The sequence below is a fragment of the Onychostoma macrolepis genome, chromosome 25 (genome assembly GCF_012432095.1).
Source record: "Onychostoma macrolepis isolate SWU-2019 chromosome 25, ASM1243209v1, whole genome shotgun sequence".
Taxonomy (NCBI): Eukaryota; Metazoa; Chordata; class Actinopteri; order Cypriniformes; family Cyprinidae; genus Onychostoma; species Onychostoma macrolepis.
In genome coordinates, this window is record NC_081179.1 from 3,340,857 (window position 1) to 3,367,273 (window position 26,417).

The 26,417-nt window shown below is 33.9% G+C and overlaps 1 protein-coding gene across 5 annotated transcripts in view; it reads right to left on the reverse strand.

Annotated features, from left to right (window-relative positions):
- Nucleotides 1–26,417, reverse strand: part of kcnq1.2 (potassium voltage-gated channel, KQT-like subfamily, member 1.2) — a 195,723-nt gene that overhangs the window by 152,835 nt on the left and 16,471 nt on the right. For 4 of the 5 annotated variants that reach the window (XM_058767316.1, XM_058767317.1, XM_058767314.1 and 1 more), the window contains exons 3-11: nucleotides 21,246–21,336; nucleotides 19,306–19,432; nucleotides 18,272–18,350; nucleotides 18,038–18,134; nucleotides 16,284–16,424; nucleotides 8,179–8,289; nucleotides 7,108–7,203; nucleotides 6,890–7,021; nucleotides 3,255–3,393 (exon numbers count right to left, since the gene is read on the reverse strand). In XM_058767316.1, the coding sequence (XP_058623299.1) occupies nucleotides 3,255–3,393; nucleotides 6,890–7,021; nucleotides 7,108–7,203; nucleotides 8,179–8,289; nucleotides 16,284–16,424; nucleotides 18,038–18,134; nucleotides 18,272–18,350; nucleotides 19,306–19,432; nucleotides 21,246–21,336 (1,013 nt within the window). Of the gene's footprint in view, nucleotides 1–680; nucleotides 708–3,254; nucleotides 3,394–6,889; nucleotides 7,022–7,107; nucleotides 7,204–8,178; nucleotides 8,290–16,283; nucleotides 16,425–18,037; nucleotides 18,135–18,271; nucleotides 18,351–19,305; nucleotides 19,433–21,245; nucleotides 21,337–26,417 lie in introns of all 5 variants that reach the window. The other variant, XM_058767315.1, reaches the window with a different exon arrangement.

Consider the following 26,417-nt stretch of genomic DNA (forward strand, 5'->3'; position numbering starts at 1 on the left):
CCACAAAAATGTTTTATTCTCATTTTCATTTCATACTAACTAAAACTGAAATTAAAATGAATAAAAACTATATATGCACATATAGAAAAACAATAACTAATAAAAATTTAAAAAGTTACTAAAACATCAACTAAAATTAAAATGAAAGCGGAAAACCAAAAAAAAAAATTCTAAATATTTTAAAAAACTATAATCATACTAAAACAACACTGCATACAAGATTAAATCCTCCGTTAAAAAAAAAAGTTTGCATAATTTTATTCAGAGGCCCAAACTGAGCAAAAATATGCAATTTTGTAGATAATTTGCAGATGTTATTTATATGGCCAAGAAGTAAGATTTATACTAAAAGGCCATTTACTTGCTAAAAACATAAAAATGTAGTAGATTGTGTGTAACAAAGTTTTTATTCATGCTGATCATTTAGAGACCTTAGAAACTGAACTCGTTTAATATGATTTTTATCTATTCATTTTTAATATGTTTTAATGGAAATGACTTGCTGCTTTGACACACTTTGCAGATGTCTGCCTTTGAATGTTCACATTTTGCTAAAATAAATGCATTTTTTGCCTTTATGTAGCAAGCGACATGATGCCACAATAACACAACATGCACTTGCAAAAAAGCAGAAGCAGCAGCAAGCAGTAAACCACAGCGGCACGGAGAGAAGCTCTCACCTGATGATCGGAAAAGTTTTGTGATGCCTGCGTGAAGGGAAAAACATGTAACCGTTCACACTCAGTGTGACATTTGATCTACTTTTTCACAATTCAATCAACTTCCAATGTTTTTCTAGTTAAATATCCAGTTTCACTCTGAAATACGACACATTATGGGTTGCAAATCCCACTTTCTTTTTCCTAAAATTTGGTTTTCTGACACGCTTATGACGAAAACAGACTTTTGCTCAAATATCTTACAGACTATGTAACCGACTCTAGGCTTTGATAAGCCAAACCGCTGAACATGTTATCTTTCCGTTTTCCCAGAGTTCAAAGGCCTGCAGACATGTGCTGCGATTTCATTATCTTTCCCCTCTTCAGTCGTAATTAAGCTTCAGAAGAGGCTTCTCTGCTGGGGACCGTCTGTGTTAATGTGTTTGCTTTTATGATGAAGCCATTTGACAGGAAAACCCATAAAAACAAACTTATTAACAGCAGGGGACCGGATGCGTTCCACTCGCATGTGGAAAATGACATCTATTCAATATGGAAAAATGGGTCAGGTCGAAGCGCCGGCTTTTCATCTTTCCGTCTTCTTTATCGCTTGGCGTAACGCTTCCGCTTAATTTATGGGGTACAAGAATGGAGTAAATAAACGACAAGAGCCTCTTTTGTGTCTTGTTTTCTGGTTGATGAATTGCTCCGGACGCTCCATTGAAGAAGAAACTTTGCTCCAGTGCTAAAACCATATTTTTGTACTACACATGCATTTCCAGTTTTTTTTTCTTTTTTTGGTAGCCAGATTAGATGTATCTGTTGAATTTGGCTGATATGAGTCAGACATCATATGCTAGTCTTTAATAATATCAAGCTCAAATTTGCAGCTGTCTAATTCATTTAACGGATACACTTTTCATGTGACACGGTTAAAAAGAGACATCAGGAACAAGCTTCTCTTCTTTACAGTGTGTCAACACTGGCTATATTTACATGCAAATGAATAATCTGTTAATCGCATTGATGGCTCAATCAGACTGAAAATCCTTCATGTAAACACCTCAAACGACCCGATTAGCAACATAAACCAATGAATCCAAACACTTTGTCAATCAAATTAAAAAATAAAATAATAAGATAAAAAAATTTAAATAAATTAATAAAAAAGCTATAGTGTTGTCAAAAGTACTGACTTCGGCACTAGTTGGTACTGCAATTTTAAATTGATTTATTTTAATATTTCCATTTGGCTGTATTTTATTTTATTTTAATTGTATTTTATTTTTATTGTATCTGATTGAAGAAGTTTTCAAATTCAAAGGTTTACATAGCTATTTGAATTTATTGATGCATTTACATGAAGGCTTTTCAGTCTGATATACACAATATTTTCATAATAATTGTAATAAATTTGAATAGTTTTTATTTTAATTTTAAAAACGTCCATTTCCCGCTAAGATTTGACATTTATAAAATTGCAGTACCGACTGGTGCCGAAGTCGGTACTTTTGACAACATTATAGCTTTTTTATTAATTTATTTAAATTTTTATGTCTTATTATTTTATTTTTTAATTTGATTGACAAAATGTTTGGATTCATAGGTTTATGTTGCTAATCGGGTCGACTGGGGTGTTTAAAAACTACTAAAAATGTCAAAAATGCAATTTTTTAAACATTTTATTTTATAATTAAAATAAAAACTATTCAAATTTATTAAAATTATTATGAAAATATTGTGTACACTCAATAGGACTGAAAAGCCTTCATGTAAATGCCTCGAATTCAAATAGCTATGTAAATGAATTTGAAAACTTCCTCAATCAGATACAATAAAAATAAAATAAAATACAGCCAAATGGAAATATTAAAATAAATAAAATTCAAATAAAAACTGAAAATAATAAAAAATATTGTGAGGACTCAATTGGACCGAAGACCCATCATGTAAACACCTCAATCAATTTGATTAGAATCTGAATACTTTCTTAAATGTTGTGATTAGTGTTGTTATCATTAACTAAAACCACTCAAAATCATTTTCAGTCATTTAAAATAAAGCTAAATAACTATGACTAAAAAATAAATATCAAAATAAAAATGAAATAAAATATAAATATTAGATGGAAAAAACAAAACAAAAATAAAATGATGCCTTGATAGAAATGTTGCCTTAGCAAGTAACTGATATAAATAAGATGAAGATGAAGATGAAGTAACAATAACATGAAGTAACAAATTAACTAACTAAAACTGAATAAAATAAATTCAAGATAAACAGAAATGGAAAAAAATAACAAAAGCACATAAATAAATTAAATTAAAATGTGAAAATATAAAACTAAAAGCTAATTCAAAATAATAATAAATGCTATAATAGTATATAAATAATAGTAAAAAATAACACTTGTTGTGATTCATCAGGGAGCTGACTGATTCTGTTTTCGTGGCTCAAAATACTTATTTAATCATTTTTTACATGTCTTTAGAGAAAGATAACGGGAAATATACTGATGGAACCCAGGCCGATGAAACACTAAGCACTCACAGCTGTGCATTATACAACTGATTAAACATAGAAAATCAGTCATACCAGTGGACTCCTCGGAAAAGACCCCGTCTTTATCATCGATGTGGTCGTAGGTGATTTGTGGGATGGAGAGGGCTCGTTCTCCGGGACCCAGAGAACCATTATCACGTGTGACCTTTGGCTTCCGTTTGTACCGCTTACTCTGAGAAGACACGAGGGACAACATTACATGGACTTCATAAAGAAATAATTCACCTAAAATGATGAAAAACACTTACACCAGCGCACAATAATTTGGAATAATTTATTTGAAAAAATACATTAAAAATGAAAAAATGTGAAATATTATTACAATTCAAAATAACTGTTGAATATATTTTAAAATGTAATTTATTGTTGTGATCAAAGCTGGATTTTCAGCATCATTCCTCCAGTCTTCAGTGTCACATGATCTTCAGAAACCATTCTAATATGTTGACTTGCAGCTCAAGAAACATTTATTATTGTTTTCAATGTTGAACACAGTTGTGCTGCTTCATACTTCTGTGGAGACACTACCATTCAAAAGTTTGGGGTAAGTAATTTGAAAAAAAGGAAAAGAAAATAATAAGTTGATCAAGTGATGGTAAAGATTCATAATGTTACAAAAAAAATTTATATTTCAAATAAATGTTGTTCTTTTGAACTTCCTATTCATCAAAGAATGGTTTCCACAAAAATATGAAGCAGCACAACTGTTTTCAACATTATTAATAATCAGAAATGTTTCTTGAGCAGCAAATCAGTATATTAGAATGATTTCTGAAGGATCATGTGACACTGAAGACTGGAGTAATGATGCTGAAAATACAGCTTTAATCACAGAAATAAATTACATTCTACAATATATTATCATGAAAAACAGTTATTTAAAATTGTAATAATATTTTTTTGTACAATTGTACTTTTTTACTGCATTTTTATTCAAATAAATGCAGCCTTGATGAGCAGAAAAGACTTTACATTAAAAAAACGAAATTATTCCAAACTTTTGACTGGTAGTGTATGTCATTTTCATATGAAAAACAATGGAAAATACTCATCAAATGTGTTTTTACGAAAAACCATACAAGTTTGGAATGACATGACATTATGCATTATTACAAGCTCATTCAAATAATTTCACAAAGAGAAATTCAGAATTCCTCAAGCTGTGACGTACGAGTCCTAAATCCCAAAACAAAGCCACATTTAATCTCAAATGTAATCTGATGAACAGCAGCTCCAAGAAACTCTTTGTTTCTTCCGACACGTCTGTGCACGTCAAAATCCCGCAGATATGAAATTCAAATTTGCCCTTTTTTGGAGAATATGCATTTTGTGAATTAATGAATTCTGCGGTGACTCCGCAACCTACACAAGTGAGTGAAATATTAGTCACGTCACAGCACGCCATAAAAAAAAAAAATTCACGGCTTCCCGCTGGCCTGAATAACTGCTGTGGGGGGGAAATAAATCCGGCTGTCCTGAATGAGAGGTTTATGAAGGAGAACAGTCACACGGGCCGTCGCGCTGCCCAATACGTTTGGAGTCAGAGCTACACAAAGATTTTTTTGTTGTTGTTGCGCTACACAAAGGTTTTGCTCCCAGGAGAGCGGCTGCGATGACATCATTGCATTTGACTGCGTCTTTGTGCGCGGCAGACAAAGAAGGGCGGCGGGGTCAAGCGGGCGAGCGGAGAGAAATGACTCCGTCCCATGACATCAGGTCTCTCGCCGCGCTTCTCACACCTAAACCTACATCCTGACCTGGATTCTCTTCAGAAAAGCCCTGTGAAACCCACCACGGGGTTAAAGCCGTCACACAGTGGCGTTAATTAAAATGTTGAATGGCAAAACCTTCTGGATCCGTGTCAAACACACACTCGCCATGAACGGAAGTCAATCGAACGCTGTCTTGGGGAAGTGTATCATCATCTGAACTTGTTAAATGACGAGCAAGCTTCTGTTTGGTGAAGAGAGAAAATACAGTTACACTACAGGCTACTAACAAAAAGTTACCGTGCTTAATACATTATCAAATATTTAACACTAAAACAGCTAATAAAACTTGAAGAAATGCTTAAATGTATGCTTTCAGTTCCTCGTATTTAATTATGTCTGTCATTGAGACACTTTACAATTTAAGGCGCACAGACTGAACCAGAGAGCAAATTTATTTGCTATTTAAACAACGCGGCGCAGGACGGGAAAATGAGAACTGCGTCGGGCTGAAACTAGCAAAAACACTTGCGCCGCGCCTTGCGCCGCATTGCGCCAGGTATATGATAGGGCCCATTGACTGTAAATGTGTCATTGTGTAAGTAAAATGAGTTGTGAATGTAATTTCATGTTGACTATAAACTTAAACGAATACATTTACACTAAATACAACTAATAAAACTACAAACACCTTTATATACATTACCACGCAAAAGTTTGGGGTAAGTCATTTTTTGGGGGTCGGTCAATTTTTTAAGTTTTTGAAAGAAGTGTCTTATGCTCACCAATGATGCATCTGTTTTTACTAACAAAAAAAATAAAAATACAGTAAAAATAGTAATATTGTGACATATTTTTACAATTTAAAATACCGGTTTTATATTTGGATATATTTTAAAATATAATTTATTCCTGTGATGGCAAAGCTGATTTTTCAGCAGCCATTACTCAATTTCTTCTTATTATTAATGTTAAAAGAATATTAAGTGCAGCTTAATATTTTTGGTGTAATTTTTTTTTAAATAGAAATCTTTTTTATTACATTATAAATGTCTTTACTGTCACTTTTTAACAATTGAATGCATCCTTACTGATTTTCTTTCATAAATAAATAAATGAATGATCGCAAACTCAAAAATACCCAAAAGACAAAAATATAGTGACTAAAAGCAGCATTTAAATAAATATTTTGCTGTAATAAAGAAGGTATAAAATGCTGCACAGGAAATGACTCAAAAGAATCAGTAAATCAGTTCACTTACATTAACTGATTCAGTGAAATAAATTAATCTTCACTACACAACATTCTACAACAGCATGATTGATTATGTCATGCTACGCCACTACTTTGTCGGAAAAAGATCTTTGTAAAAGTTGGGAAAGCTCTGAAAACAGCCGAGCTTGTGACACACTACTAAATATGCAGTTGAAGTCAAAATGTAGCATCACAACTCATTTTACTTCAGTAATTTGACACAGCTCAAATCAAGAACCAACCGAATGAACTATTTCTCTAACACGTTACAGTAAAAATTGTGAAAAAATGGCAAAAAAACAGCAAGGTAGCCATGTGGAAAGTTACTGGAAAAGCTAATGTCATGCTACTAAAAAAAATAGTCAGGTTATAGTCTCGCCATTTTTACTTCGCTACTTCCCAACATTAATCTAAATTCATTTAAAACACCCATCACACCCTCTACTGTTTACCCTCAGAGACCTTTACATGTGTTTTGGGAACTCACATGAGCCTATAGAAAGGACTTAACACACAATAACCCCTCTACAAAAATGCTTTTACTGTCTGCGCTTTGCAGTGGCCCACTATGGAGGCTCAATCAGGACAATTGACAGGAAGGAACATGACAATGACCAAAAACACAACACAAAGGACTTGAAAGACAAGACAGAGAAATATCCGTTTGCAGACGTGGGGAGGGAGCAGGGAGCGTTTCTCCTCACCAGCCGTCTGAAGTTGCCCGGGCTGGAGTTTTCCGAGTTTATGATGGGGATGTAGTCGCCCGTCAGCACGTACATCTTCCACGTGGCCGTACAGCCGTTGGACTTCTCGCAGGCGTAGCATCTCCACAGCGTCTGAACGTGGGACAGAGTTAATTATGGCATCTTAAGGAAGAAATGTTCATTGTGTTGTGGCCGTAGCTTTAGCTGTCTTTTGTCACCTGTATTAGAGAGGCTGCGGCAGGAATCTGCCGGTTAAAATGTTTCTGCCTCTGTTTCTGCTGGACTTTAAGAGCAAAACCAGATCCCAGAATGCCCTGCACACAGAGGAAGACAGTTCAAATGTTCAGCTACCACAAAAGAAATAAACTACATGGAAAACACACTTATAGCATGCATTTTATTGTTTTATTATTAAAATTACTTTAGTACTGCTACAAAATGTGAATGAATCATATAGGCCAAATAAAAGCACAATAAAATATAAATATATTTATATAAATGATTTTACATTATATTTATATTACACATTTTATTTATATTAATTTATTACACATTAATTTAAAATTATATATCATTTAGAATTTATTATAATTATATATAATCGTATATTCTTATATTATCATTTATACAATAAATTTATATGAATTGTAAATTATGTTTGAAATTATGTATATTCTAAATATGTATTTTTATATATTTTAAATTAAAGTATTATATATTAATTGAAATATATATATATATATATATATATATATAGATAATTTAGAACTTATAATTGTTTATAATTGTGTATGTATGTGTGTGTGTATGTGTATATATATATATATATATATATACAGTATACAGTATATTACTATAATATTTCTATATTAAATATAATATTAAAATTAACAATATATTATATTCTTATTTTAAATGATATAATTTAAAAATATATATAATTATACATTATATATATGTTATAAATCACATAAACCATGCTATATATGAATTATATATAAAGAATTTTATGAACAGCAGTAGTTCTGATTTGTTGTAATTGTGCTTAAGCCTAATGCTGCAGATGCATGTTATATAATGTGTAACATGAGGACCGCGGGCCCCTGAGGCCCCTGGAGGCCCTATCACTCTTAAATGGACCACATTAACCCTGGACCCCATTACTGGAGGGCCTCTATAGGAAAACACTGCCCCGGGGCGCCAGACAAGCTCAGAGAATGTGTGTGTGTGTGTGTGTGTGTGTGTGTATGTGTGCGTGCAAAGAGAAAGACAGGAGTCAGTGTGTTTACCGCAGGCAGAGCGAAGAAGGAGATCGCGAACACGCTAAAGCAGGAGGCGATGGCCTTCCCAATCCACGTCTGAGGGACTTTGTCTCCATAGCCTATTGTAGTCACCGTAACCTAAGAGAAAACCAGAGTTTGGGATTCACATTAGTCATTTTTAGTAGTGTTTGCAAAGATGTGAGAAAAGAGACAACACCTAGCAACCTCCCAGAACACCCTAACAACCATTGCTCTTAGAGTACTATAGCAACACATAAAAAAAAAAAAACATCTTAGAAACTGTAAAGAAATGGGCTAAAAACAAACAGAACACACTGGCAACTAGAAGTCGACCGATAGTGGATTTTACCGATAACGATAGCTAGGTTGGACCGCACTGGCCGATACGATTAATCAACCGATAGTTTTTAAAATAGATACTGAACGAAAACTAAAATAGTGCTCTACTATTTAAATAAAAAACAGTACTGAACCATACTTTTGTAAATGAATAAAAATATGAATATGAATTATTATACTGATCGTTAAAGTTAGTTTATAGTTTAAAAACTAATGTTAACTTTAAAATTTAAAAACATATTAGTGATAGTTAATGTTGAAATTAACACTCTGACAAGGAAAAATACTTATACAGCTTTCATTAATCTTAATGTTACAAATGAACTCTTATTGCAAAGTGTTACCATTTCATTTCATCTTTAAATATCTACACAAAAGCCATAGCAATTACATTTAGATATTGTTTGTGTACTCTCACACTTTATTTGCTTCTTTTTTAGAACACTTGATGATTATCTAATCAAAATAACAAAATATGTTAGTCACACACCAGGCAAAAGTGCAGCGTTGCGTCTAGGACAAATCACTGGTATCACACACCAGACACATCGCATTCAATTCAAGCGGCAGTCTAAAACAGCTGATTTAATCACCAAATGGGCAAAGGTTTACTTCCAGAATGAATAATGTGGCATAGATGAGTTTGAAGTTTGGTGTTTAAATAAACAGAGCAAACAGAAAGAGAAAGCGTGATCTATATTACAGCTCTCTATATCACAGCTCTCTATATGAAGCATACAGCCTTTATTAGAGCCACGGAAAGACAATTGTTTCAATGAAAAATGCACAATACACAATCTCACAGCCCAGAGTAAAGTCTTTATGTACATTAACAACGATCTGGGAACAAATTTAATGTAATTTCATTGAAATCTGTGTGAATGGCGCTCTGCGGCGCATCAGGATTTTCTGTCGGCTGCATTTAAATCCGCATCTAAATTTGCAACACACAGTGTCACGTGTCAAAACAAACAACACGAGGTGTTAGTGATTTCTGCCTCTAGAGGTTGCTCTCACGCGGTATAATGACAGCAGACCCTTCTCAGCCGCTCCAGCTATGGACACAACCCGGATGGATTTTTGCCGATAGCCGATAGTTCCAGCAATCAACTATTGGTGCCGATTAATCGGCAAAACCGATACATTGGTCTATCTCTACTGGCAACCAAATAGCAATGCCCTGGCAACCTATATTGTCCTTAGCGGCTAGTTTTGCTTGGGCAAACACCATTTGTTTTGTTTTTTTACCTGAAACTGTAAATTCTATTTTTTATGTCCATCTTGACCAAACCAGAATAGACATTACATCTAACATTTATTTTAATTTTGGAAGCACCAAATATACATCAAATTAAAAACGTATCTATGGAAATGGCAGACGTGTCATACTTAAGGATTTCTGAGTATGTCTTCTAAGACGTCTATTGAAGTTCATCCTCGGTTCGTTTTTCCCCTAATCCAGCACGATACATGGGGTTTCAGCTAACACAGGAAAACAAACAGGCCTGTAGCGGCGCGTGAAAGCGTAGTCCGTTCGAGAGGGCTTTCTGGTGATGAGGTATGTTTGCGTTCTTTCCATTCAAGATGGACAAAAAGAGCTAAAGTAGGACGAGGCATCAAACAAGTGCTTCGGGTGGCAAGAGGGTTTAATCCCACCACTGAACATCCAAAAGACCACAAAGGACGCTACAATAGGGAATCCACAGTCACCGGGGTTCAAGTGCCATGGGTGGCGCCCCAGACTGTGGGTGTGTGTGTGACTTCGACCCCAAATATTCTCCAACCAAGTGATTCACGTCAAGTTATTGAGTCACAGAGTTCAGTCGATGCTCTACGTGTGTGGCAAAACCAAAGCTAACATCTCAGTGTGAGTGTGTGTGTGTGTGTGTTTGCGCGTGTGTGGTATTCCAAGCGTGTGGGCTGCGATTACAGCACTAGTTTTTTTCCGTCTCGTCTTTAATCTTACTAAATTTATCTGCTCACTGTTCTTCTTCTTTTTCAATCAAGATTTATGCTTTCTGACATGTTTAAGAGCGACTGGAGAAATATAGCTACTAGAATATTGTGTATATTTTTGCATGAGTGGAACGCTGTATTAATCAATTAGCTTCTAACATAAGATCTATCTGTTTTATAATCGTAAATACGCTACCAGGAAAACGTTTGGATACATTTACTCCACCATTTGTTCTGTTAATAACTTATATTTGACTAATTTAAGCTATTAAAGTAGGCTTAGTTCTTAGCTAAGTGTGTCCAAACTGTTGACCACTAAAGTTCTTTAAGAAATCATTTAAGCTTCTACAAAGTTTTTTTTTTTTTTTTTGAAAACGTTTGAAAACTTTTATTATGCACAAAAAACATTCATCTCCCTTCTTTAAAAAAACAAGAGGCCAGAGGAAACAGCAGCAGCTTTGTTAAGTTAGCGAGGAGCCGCACGGTTATGATTCATGTCGTTTCATCATACGGCTCTGGATGTTTCGCGCCAGCTGTGGTCTGCACCTGCAACTCTAGAAAAGAAAAACACAGCCTAGAAACCAAACGATTCCCCTTCGCTCACCCTGTCCCAAAAGAAAGAAGAAGAAAAAAAAAACATAAATGAGATCTCTTTAATGTTTCGATTGTTTCTCTGAAACTATGAGATTGAGAACAAGAGTCGTCTGCTTACATCTGATGCTTTGCAGATGTTTCTCCTGAAAAAAGTCTCAGAATTTCAGAAAAGACTTCAATGTCCCAAATATGGCTCAAATTTGCACAAGTTCTCAAGATGATCTCAACATGTTATCCACATTCATTTTATACCACTATAATCTTACATGTATGACAATTATTGACTCAGTTGTGTCTGGTATTATTCAATTTACAGACTTCACAGAGACAAAAGTGAGGCAATCCCCATCAAAATGAGATCTCTCTAAAGTCTCAATCTGATACAATGATTACATGTAATCTCACATGCGTAAATTTATGAGTTTCAGAAGAGATCTCAATGTCTCAAACAGTCCTCAATATTATCTCAGTGTGATCTCAACATGCTATCCACATTAATTTTATACCACTATACTCTTACTGTATAACAATTATTGACTGAGTCGTGTCTGGTTTTATTTTCTTTAAGGAGAAACATCTGAGACAAAGGTTAATTTGCAAATAAAGCACGTCGGGGACACCTTTAAATCTCCTGAGCTATGAAAGAGCAAACTCTGAGCAATAAAGCTTCAATCCACTGCTCAATTTTTCATTTCCAAATTCAAGTCGATTCCACTTGTAATTCATCCCTTGTCCATGTGGGCCCCACATGGGATTTATCTGGGCTATATGGACATCAACTGGGCATGGGCTCAGAGTGGGCACATTGATGAGCTGAATGTGGGCCCCAGCTTGGACAAAGTTGTGGGCCCCAGTTAGGTTGCCCATTATTGTTTATTTGTGGGCCCCATATGGGCCACATTTGGGCTATATTAGGTTATATTTATAGTTACATAAATTTAGTTTTTTTTTTTTTTTTTGATTTAGTTGATTTATTTTTATACAATTATGGGTAACTAACCTTAACAATTAAATAAATTGATTTAATTTTATGTATTTCATGTGTTTTTTATATCATGAAGGATTATATCATAATGCACTGTGTATAACAATCCAAGACCATTTACTTTATGAATAATCTCATTTTATTTATAAGTATCTCAAAGGATATTTTTTTTCCTTATAATCTAAAAGCACTTGTGTTATGCAGTCATTGCATCATACGATGATTGGCGTGCGTGTCTTCCCGCCCCTTCTCATTTGAAACAAAAACAAACAAAAAACGGTTGCTACTCGCCACTTCAACACGGTCGGGCACCTCCGTGTCAATGGATAAACTCTCTTATCTATCAAGGTAACATATTTATATTTCATTTTATATTAGCTGCTTTTATATAATTGGATATTTTTTTAAATATTCGAAAATTCAGTAATGTCAGAGTCCATGCTAATGAAACTTAACGAAGCCTAAACAGTTATATAAAAATTAAAATGTTGGCAGTTAACCAGCAAACTTTCAGTAGGATGTTTTATTTATACAATCACGGGGCAGAAGCTGAAAAAAATTTATGCTTGAACGTTTCTGCGTGTAACGCAATCGCCCATATAACGTTTGCACTTCAATAAAAAGCTTTTAAAGTGAGCGCATACAGGCAGGTCTGCTTCATAATAGATTTAAAATGCTATCTTTGTGGGCAAATGTGTCGGATGTACAAGCCAGACAGCTATTTGGTCACTGAACGGGGCTTGAGAGAGAGTTGCTAGTGAGGGCACTAGCGCAGCCTCTGCGACAGACACAGTTCTTATTATCATACATATAGCAATACTTACTATGCTGTTACAGTAATAAACATTGTTGCATGAATAATACATAAATTTATCTACACCTAACATGTAGTAAAGTATCAAAAAATTGTGATTAAAAATAATGTCTGATTTATTAATGTCCATCACCCCAAAACAGACAGCACAGAGAGTGTAATGCGTTGCATTAGGTTTTAGGTGTTACCAAACATCTCCCCATCCGATGGCATGGCACCATGACAGTTTTATTGTGAAGATGAAAGCTCACAAGAGTGTGGTAAGTTAACTTTAATTAACTTTTTAATTAACTTTATTTTTTTTATCTCTTTATACGTTTTAATAAGGATATGTGAGCAAACGCTCAGTTTCTGAGTCAAGCTGTGCTAACTGGCCTTTTCCTACCACAGCATGGCTGTCAGACCAGGGGGAGACTCGTCGTGAAGTCCTAAGAGTATGATGAATTGGTAGGTATACGTTAAAATACATGTATACAGTTTTCTTCATCATCATGTACGTATTATTGTAATTTTACTTACTAACTTTCCTAGTAAAGTAGTATTTTCCACCCGCAGCGGCACTAGCAGACCAATGGGGAGACTCGTGAAGACGAAAAGTTGTACGTGTACGTTAAATAGGTAAGTAGGTAACCTTTTAAAACACTTGCAGTTGTCTTATTTGTCTTATCAATTACGCCGTGCTAACTAGCATTTCCCTCCCGCAGTGGTGCTGGCTGACCAGCTGGACCATCGTGAGGCAGGCGGGAAGAGTCGTCGCCATAAAGAAGACCATTTTAAATGTTTTGAGATATGTGTTCTCTAAACATCTAAACATGCAATTTAATACCACTATACTCTTAAGGTCATTACACACTGAGTCCGAAATTTTCACATGTTAAAAAATAAATACGACCTCACGTTATGTCAATCACATTTACACACTGCCTCTGAAATTTTCGTCCGTCATTTAAAAAATTTGGATCGGGTTCGAATTTTTCCGTTTTTCGCATCCGTAGCAAGCATTTTGAGAGGTGTTTTGACAGTTCAGAGCCACTGTACAAGCGAACGCCAAAATCCAGAATGCCGATTGTCAAGTTCATCTACTTCATCTCGCTGCACAAACAACTGTATATAGATCCTTGCACACTGAGTTCACAGAAATTGGTGGTCTTCATTTTAATATGTGGCTCTAGTATCGCTAGCAAAGCATCAAACTGAGCCACTGACATCCTGAAGTAAACTTTGAATAACACGTGATAAACCCGCTGCTCATTAATAAGGAGGGGAAACTCTCTGTCCTCTCTATATCTCAGGATTGGATGGGCCCAATATTTTCTTTCTTTTTCCTTTTTTTAAGAAGCGAGAGGACAACAAAATCATCTTCAATGCTTGAAGATACCATTCAGTAGGCTACTGTTTTGCAAATTTTTTCGCAACAGATTAATTAATACGCATTGGACTCAATGTGCAAGGTTTCTGTGCGTGACAAATTTTTTGGATTACGAATACGAAAAAACGCATACGAAAATTTCGGACTCAGTGTGCAATGACCTTTACTGTATGACAGTTATTAACTCTTGTGTCTTGTTTTGTTTTCTTTAAAGAGAAACATCTGAGACAAAAGTTAATATGTAATTAAAGCACGTCGGGGACACCATTAAATCTCCTGACCTATGAAAGAGCAAACTCTGAGCAATAAAGCGGTCCTCTAGGCTATTTTCAGTCCAATGCTCAAGTTTTTCATTTCCAAGTTCAAGTCGATTCCATTTGTAATTCTTCCCTGCAATCTTGTGTTTTTCAGACTTCATAGAGACAAAAGCGAGACGATCCCCATCAAAATGAGATCTCTTTAAAGTCTCGATTATTTTTCTAATACGATGAAATGAGGGGAGAGAAACATCTGTTTACATTACCTGAGAAAAAGACCCCAGTAATCACACATGATCAAACTTGAGAGTTTCAGAAGAGATCTCAATGCCTCAAACAGTGCTCAATATGATCTCAGTATGATCTCAACATTAATTTTATACCACTATACTCTTACTGTATGACAATTATTGACTCAGTCATGTCTGGTTTTATTTTCTTTAAGAAGAAAAGTCTGAGACAAACGTGAATATGTAAATAAAGCACGTCGGGGTCACCATTAAATCAGCAATAAAGCGGTCCTCGGATATAATTCCCTGTCCAATTTTTCAAGTCGATTCCATCTATAATTCCTCCCTTCAATCTTACATTTTATGGACTTCACCGGGACAAAAGCGAGTCGACCCCCATCGAGGGGTTCTCAATGCCACCTCCTCCATACAAACAACTGCTTTTGTCTGGGTTTCGAGAGCCGACGGGTGGCCATACGCTTTCTGACCCTCTTCACGGAGAGGTAGAGCCTCTGCAATTAAAGGTTTAATTAACGGATCCGACACTTTATGGCACAGAGAAGAAAGCTCTTTGAGCGAGAGGTGAAAGGGACATTGGCCAAGCTTTTGTGGCTCTCAGATTCCCCGTACAGCCGTACGATTGGTTTCTCATTACGGTTCACACTAAATTCAGCTTTTTAATTAACTGCACTGGAAACTTCATCCAGGACCGATTCCAACAGCCTTTCGAGTGGGTAGCTGGATGTTTTATGACCCTCTTTTCTCGTGTGGTTTGCAATGTGACAGAACAAAGAAAATCACTGGACATTTAAACGCATTTTAGAGCCTCAATTAAAGTTTCTGTTGTGGATATAAACATTCCCACCATCCCAAAGAAATACCCCGAAACTCACCAGACCAGACCCGATGTCAAATATAAGCTATTTGAGACACAAAATACATTACTGTTCAACTAACACTGACATATAACACCCATGAACCATCCAGACTGAGGCCTTTTCCAAAACCTGCTGAGCTCCCTAAGTAGGCAGTATTTTAAGGTACATGACTGACATAAAAGCAGCATAAGAATACCATATAAGGTATCTAATACTGGCCAAATTCTGAGGCATCATTACCAGTATCCTTTATGGAGAATGCAATCCCACAATGCATCATGAAATGTGGTGGAGAACGCGGGCATATGTTATAAACATACTTGATATACAGTACATTCAAATGTGAAAGTTCTCTACAGACAAGAAACTTCATGATGAAATTAACTGCCGGTTAGCTTGTGTAAGTCACACCAGATTTCCAGAGGGCAAGAGGATTTCTAGATAGGTTTTAATTATGTAAAAACCACAAACACACCTAACATTGAACAACTCAAATGAGTTATGGTAGACCATGACTGATATGAAAAGCAGTACTCCAAGGTCGTTGAACAGACCAACTAGCTTAACCAGCAATACTTCTTTAGTCAATCATCAAATGGAAACTGGTCTAAGCTGGTCTTGTCAGCAAGGTGTTTCTCTGCTTGTCAACTCCAGTAACTCACGTTTTCAAAGAAGAAGAATAAACTCACCACACCCCACCACAGAGCATCAGCATAGCTAGAAAAACCCGTCTTGCCCTCCTCGTCTACTGCGTCTTTCTCCGCCAGATACACAAAATATGACGAGAAGATCAGACCCAGGAACCCGATGTACAGCGTGGTGATCAGCTCCTGAACCGGGGGAAAATAGTTTGTTAATAATCAACACAGATGAACCCATTTCCAAGACTTTAGATTGAACTGTATATAAACAAATTAATAAGGTGTGTATTTGGCATTAGGTGCCAATTATTGCCATTATTTTAGCAATGTCCTAAAATCATAGATGTACCCGGTCAACATTTATCTTTTTGCTATCACTAATTCACTTAAACAGTCCTGTGGTGCGACAAAATAATTTTTTAAAAGTACAAATATTCCATGTAATCTCCAAATGAATAAAATGAAGATGAAAAATTATTTTTAGAAATGTAAAATGCATAAATAAATGAAAACAGCGCAAAATGACTGCATGAGTAAACAAATAAATAAAGGTAAGTATAACATGTAGGATGTTTTTTATCTCTTAAAAAAAAGTCTTCACTTTCTCCTGAGTTCCTGATTATTTCAAGAGATCCTTGCCTATTTATTTCTATTTTATTTATTTTATTTTCTGTCAGTCCAGAGGAATCAAAACCTGATGACACAATTTATATACATTTTTTGATGCAATATATAAATTCATAACTAAGATGAAAATACAAGTGATCTAACTCAGTTTTCTTATACATATCTTATACGTATCTCACATATATTACACATATATTTTATTTATTTATTTATATATAGATAATAAATAAATATTTATTTATTTGAGTAAGTCCAAAGGAATAATAATCTGATGACAAAATGTTTCATTTTTGGTGCAATATATAAATTCATGACATGCATGCATGAAAATCTAAGTTAAAACAGGAATTTATTTAATTTATTTTTCTAATTTGTACATTTGGTACATTGTACATCTAGTACTTTGTTTTTTTGCAATATGCTATATAAATTCAAGGGTAGGAGTAAAATTTTTTGCTTTGTTTTGTTTTGTTTTTTGGACTCAGTCCAGTAGAATAAAAATCTGACAAAACTTTTATACATTTTTTGGTACATGTTTGGTGCAATATATAAATTCTTGACTTAGACGAATATCTAAGTGAAACCTGGGACTTTTAAATATTTCTAATTATTTAGTTAGTTAGTTAGTTAGTCTGATGACACAAACCCGATGACACAAATTGGATACATTTTTTGGTACATCTTTGGTGCAATATACAACCTCAAGATTAAGATGAAAATCCAAGAAAAAATTGCATTTTTAAACTGGTTGAAATGAACACAGTTTATGTGGCGAATGCCATGGAGTATAAAAGCACCTTATAAGGCAAACCTTCCCTAAGCCCAAGGGTGCATGTGAAGGCACACGGGGCGCTGAATGAATCAGCCCAATCATGCCTGATCCACTGAGAACTTCAGCCCTTTCATAAACGTGCGTCAAAGCTGAAGCAATTGAGAAAATGTGTGCGTAAAGTGATTGGATTTAATGCATAAAGCCTTAGATCACTGAAACGTGAGCTCTCCGCTTAGATTATCGTAAAGTGAAATCATGAGGCCATATTTGGAGAGAATTCTGAGGTTGGTTGTACCAGACATGCACTGATTAGCTCTGTTTGACGAAATCAGTGGGTTTCATTGTATTGAAAAGTATTAGGTGAATATTACGTTCAAGGCCTGATGGTGTAAATCAAGCGCACCTGCCGATGAATAAAAACCACTGATCCCAGAAGCCTCCACGTTCCACCCTGACGATCCACATGCAGCATTCGCAAGATCTGGAGGAAACGGATCCCTCTGCAATCAATGAAATCAGAGCTTATTTAGTTCACAGAGCAATATACTACAATAAACATCAGGGAAGTATGATCATCACTGGCTGTTCTACTGATCAAACACGTGGATGACAATGCTTCTGTTGGACATATCTGTACCTGATTGCGGACGTGGCGAACACTTGTCCATTAGACCCAACGCTCAGAACCACGACAGAGGCGACGACCACAATCAGATCTGTGTCACGAGTGAAAGAAGAGATCAAACTCATTCATACACGAAGTTATATACAATTATCTTGATTGAGAAATGTCAAAATTGCAAATAAATAAATGCATACTTTAGTCTGTAAATATGACAAATGTTTCAGTGAAGTGAAAATAATGACATTAAGGTGAAAGAAAACATTTTGATGCAAAATTTATAAATAAAAATACAGCTGATGTAACCATGGTTATTAAAATATAAACTCCATCGGAAACTATTTATTTATTCATTCATCCATTCATTTATTCTTATTTGTTTGTCTGTTTATTTACTTATTGATCACTGCAAATGAATAAATAAATAAATATTTTAGTCTGTAAATATGACTTTTCCATTGAAGTGAAAATATTGACTTTAAGGTGAAAGACTGTTTACTGGTTTGTTTGTATTAATGCTTATCATTTTATTTTAATTAATTTGTTTATTTATTTTATTCATGCAGTAATTATTTTGTTTCATTTATTTATGATTAAATATTAAATTTTTTGTTAATTTGCATGCAGTTTATGTGACATTGTAGTGAAAATAATAACATTAAGGTGAAAGAAAGACATTTTTTATGTATTTAATATAAAATATATACTAAATTAAAAAACACATTTTTGTTACTTGAAATAAAATAAATGTTTACTGAAAAAAATCATAAACTTATTTTATTTCAGCTATAAAAGCACAACAAAATTACTAAAACTTTAAGAGAAATTCTAATGAAAATTAAACAAACAAAAATAATTATATTAATTAACTATTATAATAAAAAAAAATAAGAGTAGTTTCTCAATTATACTCAAATAATACTGGAGACAACCAGATAACCATTCTTTAAAAATAAATAAAATAAAATAAAATAATTCATATTGAAATTAAGATAAATTTCCAGTGTGAGGAATGAACCTAAAGTTATACAATTCATTCAAGCAGATACCTATAATGGAGATGGGTTTCCTGATGAACCGCAGACGGCCTTTAATACCCACGTATTTGCTCCGACAGCCAGCCGACCACAGCCGGACCACGTACTCCGTCCCAAAAAACACCACCAGCACGATCTCCTGCAAAGCAGAAAGAAACAGGTGGATCTTTGTATGCATATGTGAGTTTCTAAAAGCTATCCCAGAGGATCTGGCTTGGTCTGAATCAATGGCACATGTGGAGGAGACGGGCAGTACACACTGATCTGCAGCTCCTCTCTGACCTCTCATGATCATCTGACCCTGAGCGGCTCAGGGGTCTCTGGGGTGATACGGGTGGCCTGACTGCAGTTTGCTTACACAAGTCAAAAAAGCACTAACAATAATTACTCTACAAGCAGAAACATACAAACTGTGTGTAAGCCTTTTCACAAAAATATCCAGAGGGAAATTTCAGCGCTCGATAAACGCGGAGCAGCTCAGATCACTTGATGAGAAAAAAAAAAAATGTAAATAAAATAAATATTGACTGAAATTATATATATATATATATATATATATTAAACTTACTTATTGTTACTTATTGTTGTCCAGTAAGAGCTTGGAGCTATATACATGAATGTGAAACATCTCAGATCCTTTGATGGGAAATGAGTCACTATTAATAAAATAAAATAAAATAAAATAAAATAAAATAAAATAAAATAAAATAAAATAAAATAAAATAAAATAAAATAAAATAAAATAAAATAAAATAAAATAAAATAAAATAAAATAAAATAAAATAAAATAAAATAAAATAAAATAAAATAAAATAAAATAAAATAAAATAAAATAAAACAGTAAATGTCTTGGCTGGGTAATAATAAAATAAAATCATTAAACTAAATTAAATAAGTCTCTTAGCTGGAGACATAATGGAGTTCCCAGTTTCGGAATTTCTCATTTAGAGATCAACTTTGATTTGGAACTTTGATTTTTTTTTTTATACAAAAAATCTTTTCAAGCATGTCTTTTGTGATCTTAGGTTTTTAATTGGTTATATTTTTCAGAGGATTTTTTTGTTATGAAATGTTTAAAAATGTTATCTTTTCAAAGTTATAAAACCACAAATGAGTCAATAGCTCTTATCCAGCAAAGAGCTTTTTCCAGAAAGAGATTTATATTTGACTATTTGTTGAGAAATGTTTGTTCTGAGATCTCTGACTTCTGATTGTAGACTTCGCCGAGTCTAAAACTCTGTTTTAAAGAGATCTTTGTGTATGATCTCTAACACAGTATAAATAGGCACACACTCGCTCGTGTCTCTCATCACAATCTGTCATCCAGGCCGCACAATTAAACAAGCATTAAATTGTGACAGCGCTGGTTTGATGAAGTGTGTCTGGACGCTGTTCAAAGCCTCTGGTTTCTCTAGGATCCGCCCCACAGGTGTCTCCAGGTGTGGGTGTACTGACAGAAATACAAAACTACTCAATCAGTAATATTTAACGTGCTCACGGGTATACAAGCCTTCAAGCCTTGTCCAGGAACTCAACATCAGCTCAACTGAGATATGACACCGCCATCCAGTGGGAGAATACAGTACTGCATTAGCCTACCTGGAAATATCACCTGTATCTCAATGTGTGCATGAAAAAAATACATAAATACTTTTTTATTTTAGTAATAAAGTAGCTGTCTTGGTATTTTCTGCTGAGGTAAAAATAAAATGTAAACAAATAATACAATTCAAATTCAAATTAAAATAAATAAATAAAAATTAAAGCATCTGTCTTAGCTGGGAAAAATACTATAAACCACAAGCACTTGGTGTTTTCTGTTGAGGTAAAAAAAAAAAAAATTAATTAATTAATTAAAAAAAAATTTTTTTTAGATAAAGTTAAATATTTAGCTGGGCATAAAAAAAATAAAATAATACATTTAAAAAATGAATATCCTGTGAAACACTTACCATCCAGAAGAGAGATCCTGTTGCGAAGTCCGCATACTGCTCGATGGTGGACAGGACGCTGAATATCAGGCAGACTAGGACCATGAGGAACCTGCGGACATAGAGTAGATAAGATCTGCCATTACACACAGGTGTATCTCTTTTCATTTAATAATTTCATTGAATGATTCAAAACCACATCATTATTTGTTCCCATCAAAACAGCTTAAGGTCATTTCATCAGAGCCTGATGAAGACTTCAGTTATTTTCCATTGAATTGGTTTCTTCAGGCAACACTGGCATTATGGCCCTAATCACAAATCATCTCAATTCACAAACTAGTTATGGGTTAAAATAATAAATTAAATTAAATTAAATTAACAGTAGATGTCTTAGCTTGGTAACAAGTACAACCAACAAAACAAAACAAAACAAAACAAACAAAACAAACAAACAAACAAACAAACAAACAAACAAACAAATAAATAAATAAATAAATAAATAAATAAATAAATAAATAAATAAATAAATAAATAAATAAAACAAATAAAATAAATAAATAAAATAAATAAATAAATAAAATAAAATAAACAGTAGATGTTTAATTAAATTAAATTAAAATAAAATAACTTTTAAAATAGTAAATAATTTATCATCTTGTGAAATGCTATATAAATACATTTTACTTGCACTGATTTGTCTTTAATTCTATCCTGCCACATTCAAATAGGTGTCAAAAATTAAGCTAAAATGAATCAAAAGCACATCAGCAAGACACAGCCACCCTGATTACACAGGATGTCCTTAATCTACTAGTCATTCAGAAAAGCCACAGAGTAGACTAGCGATGGTTTTGAACATCCCTGGACAGAACAGCATTCCTTAAACAAGCATATTGTTAGTGTGCGTAAGGATTCCCACACACAGAGGACAGATGGGAGAGAGTTTAACCACATGAGAGATTACACACTTGCACAAACACGTGCACACACGCTTTTCCTTCAAACATACACACTCTCCTTCCAACTCAAAAAGACAAACACACAATGTGACTCACACAGCAGTCAAAGATCAAAAAGTCACATGTGTATCACAAAAGATAAAGCAGCAAAGGCGTTCTGGAGTTACGTCACGTCCAGATGTGCGCTGACCTCGAGTGTTCGAGCGGCTCCAGTCTGTTGTGACTGATGGTGGTCGCCTAACATTTACATTACATTTACATTTAGTCATTTAGCAGACACTTTTATCCAAAGAGACTTACAAATGAGGACAGTGGAAGCAATCAAAATCAATAAAAGAGCAATATGCAAGTGCTATAACAAGTCTCAGTTAGCCTACCACGTAGCAAGGTTTTTTAAATTATATAATAAATAAAAGGAAAACACATAGAATAGAAAAAGAATAGAGCAAGCTAGTGTTAGAGGCCTTTTTTTTTACTTTTTGTTAATAGTACAATAAATAAAAGAAAACAAATAGATAGAATTAGAGTAGAATAGAATTAGAATAGAGAGTGCTGGAGTTAGAGTGTCAAGTAAAGATGGAAGAGATGTGTTTTTAGCAGTTTCTTGAAGATAAAAGAACCATTTTTGGTTCCACAAAGAAGCATTCGGTCAAAGGTTCTTTAAAGAACATCTCTTTCTTACCTTTTTATAATCTGAAGAACCTTCTTTTCGCCTTTTGTGAAACAGAAAGGTTCTTCAGACATTAAAGGTTCTTTATGGAACCATTTAGACAAAATAAGGTTCTTCTATGGCATCGTGAAGCACCTTTATTTTTAAGATAGTACCAGTCAAAAGTTTTTGAACAGTGTTTTAAAGAAGTCTCTTCTGATCACCAAGCCTGCATTTTTTTGATCCAAGTAGAGCAAAAACAGTAAAATTCTGAAATATTTTTACTATTTAAAATAACTATTTTCTATTTTAATATATTTTAAAATGTAATTTATTCCTGTGATTTCAAAGCTAAATTTTTGTATCATTACTCCAGTCACGTGATCCTTCAGTAATCATTCTAATATTCTGATTTGCTGCTAAAAAACAATTATTATTATTATTATTATTATTAGGTTGAAAACAGCTGAGTAGAATTTTTCCAGGTTTCTATGATGAATACAAAGCTCAGCAGAACAGCATTTATCTGAAATAGAAATCTTTTGTAACACTATAAATGTCTTTATCATCACTTTTGAACAATTTAAAGCATCCTTGTATAAAAGTATTCATTTCTATAATTTCTCCCCGCCCCCAAAAAAAAGAATTATACTGACTCCAAGCTTTTAAATGGTATAGTGTATAATGGATCTTTCTATTCATCAAAGAATCCTTTAAAAAAAAGTACTCAACCGTTTTAAATATTGATAATATCTACACGAAAGAAAGAACTACTACTCGCACTGCGAATGGCAAATTAAAAACAATGGAAAACTATCACAAGCTTGCCTGAGGCTCTGGATTACAGGTAATAATGTTGTGAATAATGTTCAGTTTCTTGCACAGACCAATCGTTTCGCTTCATAAGATCTCAATGTATTGTCAGAAGCCACAGGTGTTCATTTTGTTCCATGAAATGCTTTTTTTGACTCTCAAAGTGACAGTATGAATCTTCTTTACAGTTCTATTGAAGAAACAAACTCATCTACGTCTTGTGGCCTGAGGTTAAGTAAATTAACAGCAAATTGTCCGTTGTTTTGCTCCGTTTGATTCAGCACTGTAAGGTTCTGCTCTTAATTAGGTTCCACACGATCAGGTTTCTGCTCTAAAAGCAGTCAAAGGATAATGACGCTGTACATTACTGAAAGCAGTGGCTTTTAAACATTTACTCCGTTTGGAGCCTATAACGCCCAGAAGGCCAAAACAGATTATGACCGAAGTTCTTAAAGTTCTGTCTCTAAACACTCTCAATGCTATTCAAGCAAGGCGATTATGTTCAGAAATCAAGTGCATACTGTATGCCGTTTCAGAACATATTGGGCTTATGTAAAAATCCTAAACAGTCAAATATAAGCGATCTCATATGAGCTAAATGACTGCAGCTGCACTGTATGGAAAAAGAAATGCTCCTCTAATCCATTTGAGAAATGACCAGATGTTGTGATATCACACCATCAACAGCAGGATTAACGGAGATGCAGGACGTGACACTCGTAAATGGGACAAATATGGCCTCCCTCATTTTTCTCAAATTTGGATTAAGAGCCAGGTCAGTAGATGAAAGAGTAATAATGTTTCAGAAATTGAATATCCCTTTAAATCTGTCTAAAGGTTCAGTAGCAGGGAATTGTTCAGGTACCGTCGGTGTATTACAGTCAAAATATGAAAGAATCAAACTGGCTTTAATTGATTTTATATTTCAAAATAATTTAATGACTGTTATACACTGTATTTATATATATATATATATATATATATATACATATATGTTTATGAATTGAATTTTTTTTTTTGAAGTGATTGAAAATTTTTTGAATTACTTTATACTTTACTTAACTTTATATTTACTTACATAAACTTATATTATACGTTTTAAGTGTGTGTGTGTGTATATATACATATATATATATATATATATATATATATACACACACACACACTTTATATTTACTTAAAATAATTTAAATAAAGCAATATCACACACTTTAGTTATTAAATTATATTTAATTTAGAATTTATATTTATACACTAATTTACTTCAATACTTCAACTTAAGTAAATTCATATATACACATATACACTTTATTTTAATAAATAATATTTAATTTATTATTTATTTTTATATTGCAGTTTATTTAAATATTTTATGCATTTCTATTAAAATATATCTAAAAATATCACATACCTTAAATGGTACTAAATATAAATAATTAATATATATTTACCTTAAATATTTAAATAAATTAGAATATAAATATAAATTGTGAATTAAACAATTTAATATTTTACAAATATAGATATTTTAAATCACTACACCCTAATTAACAAAAACTACAGCTTTAAACCAATAGTAATCTAGTCTAGAACTGTGCATCTTCTGAAAGGTCTTGTTGTGTTTGACCTTTGGCCTCATGACCCTACACGCCCCATGAGTCGTTTCTCACAGCAGGATCACTGTCTCTTTGTGCAGATGTGAGTCTCTACCCAACAGTATGTTCCCGTCAATCCCATGGACCCCTGCAGACACATCCAGGGCTCTCGCCTTTAGCCAAATTAAATTTCAAATCCAAACCAGATCCCTAGCCCACAAAACAATAACAGTTTCCTCCGAACCCTGCCTTAGACGAGCCATTTTCAATCAACCTCCCATTGCGTTAAGAAGACACGGCACACCGGCAACTAATAGCGTCACGAGCTTGGGACAAACCCGGTCACTGGCTAAAAATAATTTTAAAAATGAAGGACAAACTCTAGACCTGATTAAAACAAAACATCTGGTGCATTACTGAGCTAGATCCCAAAATCAGTCTGACGACTGGCATTCATCACGTCCATTACAACTGTTAATGTACTGTAATCTAGAAGTAGAAGTTCATATAAAGAGATGTTCAGAGCACAACAAACAATCTACTATGTCATAAATAATACATAGGTGTTTAGCCTAAATCAAACGTCAATTATCATCTCTTACGGCTGTGTCCGGTTACATTTTGCGGGTCTTTTCTGCATGATAAAACACCAGGCTCAAAAGGTAACACTTGTTAAGTGTCAAATGAAAGTAATAATTGGCTTTGGCAGGTAAATAAAAGCTGCTTGCTAGTTGGCTGGTAACTTTATAAGGAAACATAATACATGGTTTAATCAAACCAAGAAAACTAATCTGACCCATTTAAATCAAAGACAAACGTCAACTGTTTTTTGTTTTTTTCCCATATCAACTTTTATTATATCAATTTATACTAACACTTGCCTGGAAAATTTATCAAGGTCTTTTTTCTTTTTCCCCCAAACCTGAATTTTGGGGCATACATGTGGAATATTGATCACAATAAGAAAAAGAAAATATGATGAACAAAATCACTGTATGTTGTTCAGTATCTGAGACAGGTGCAGTTTCACAGAAAGATGAAGATATGGTAAGACTCAAATATGGTAATATAAATAAATAAATATCATTTATAAGCTTGCGATCAGTAAGCCTTTTTTAAGAAATTAACACTTTTATTCAACATGGATGCATTAAATTGATTAAAAGTGACAGTA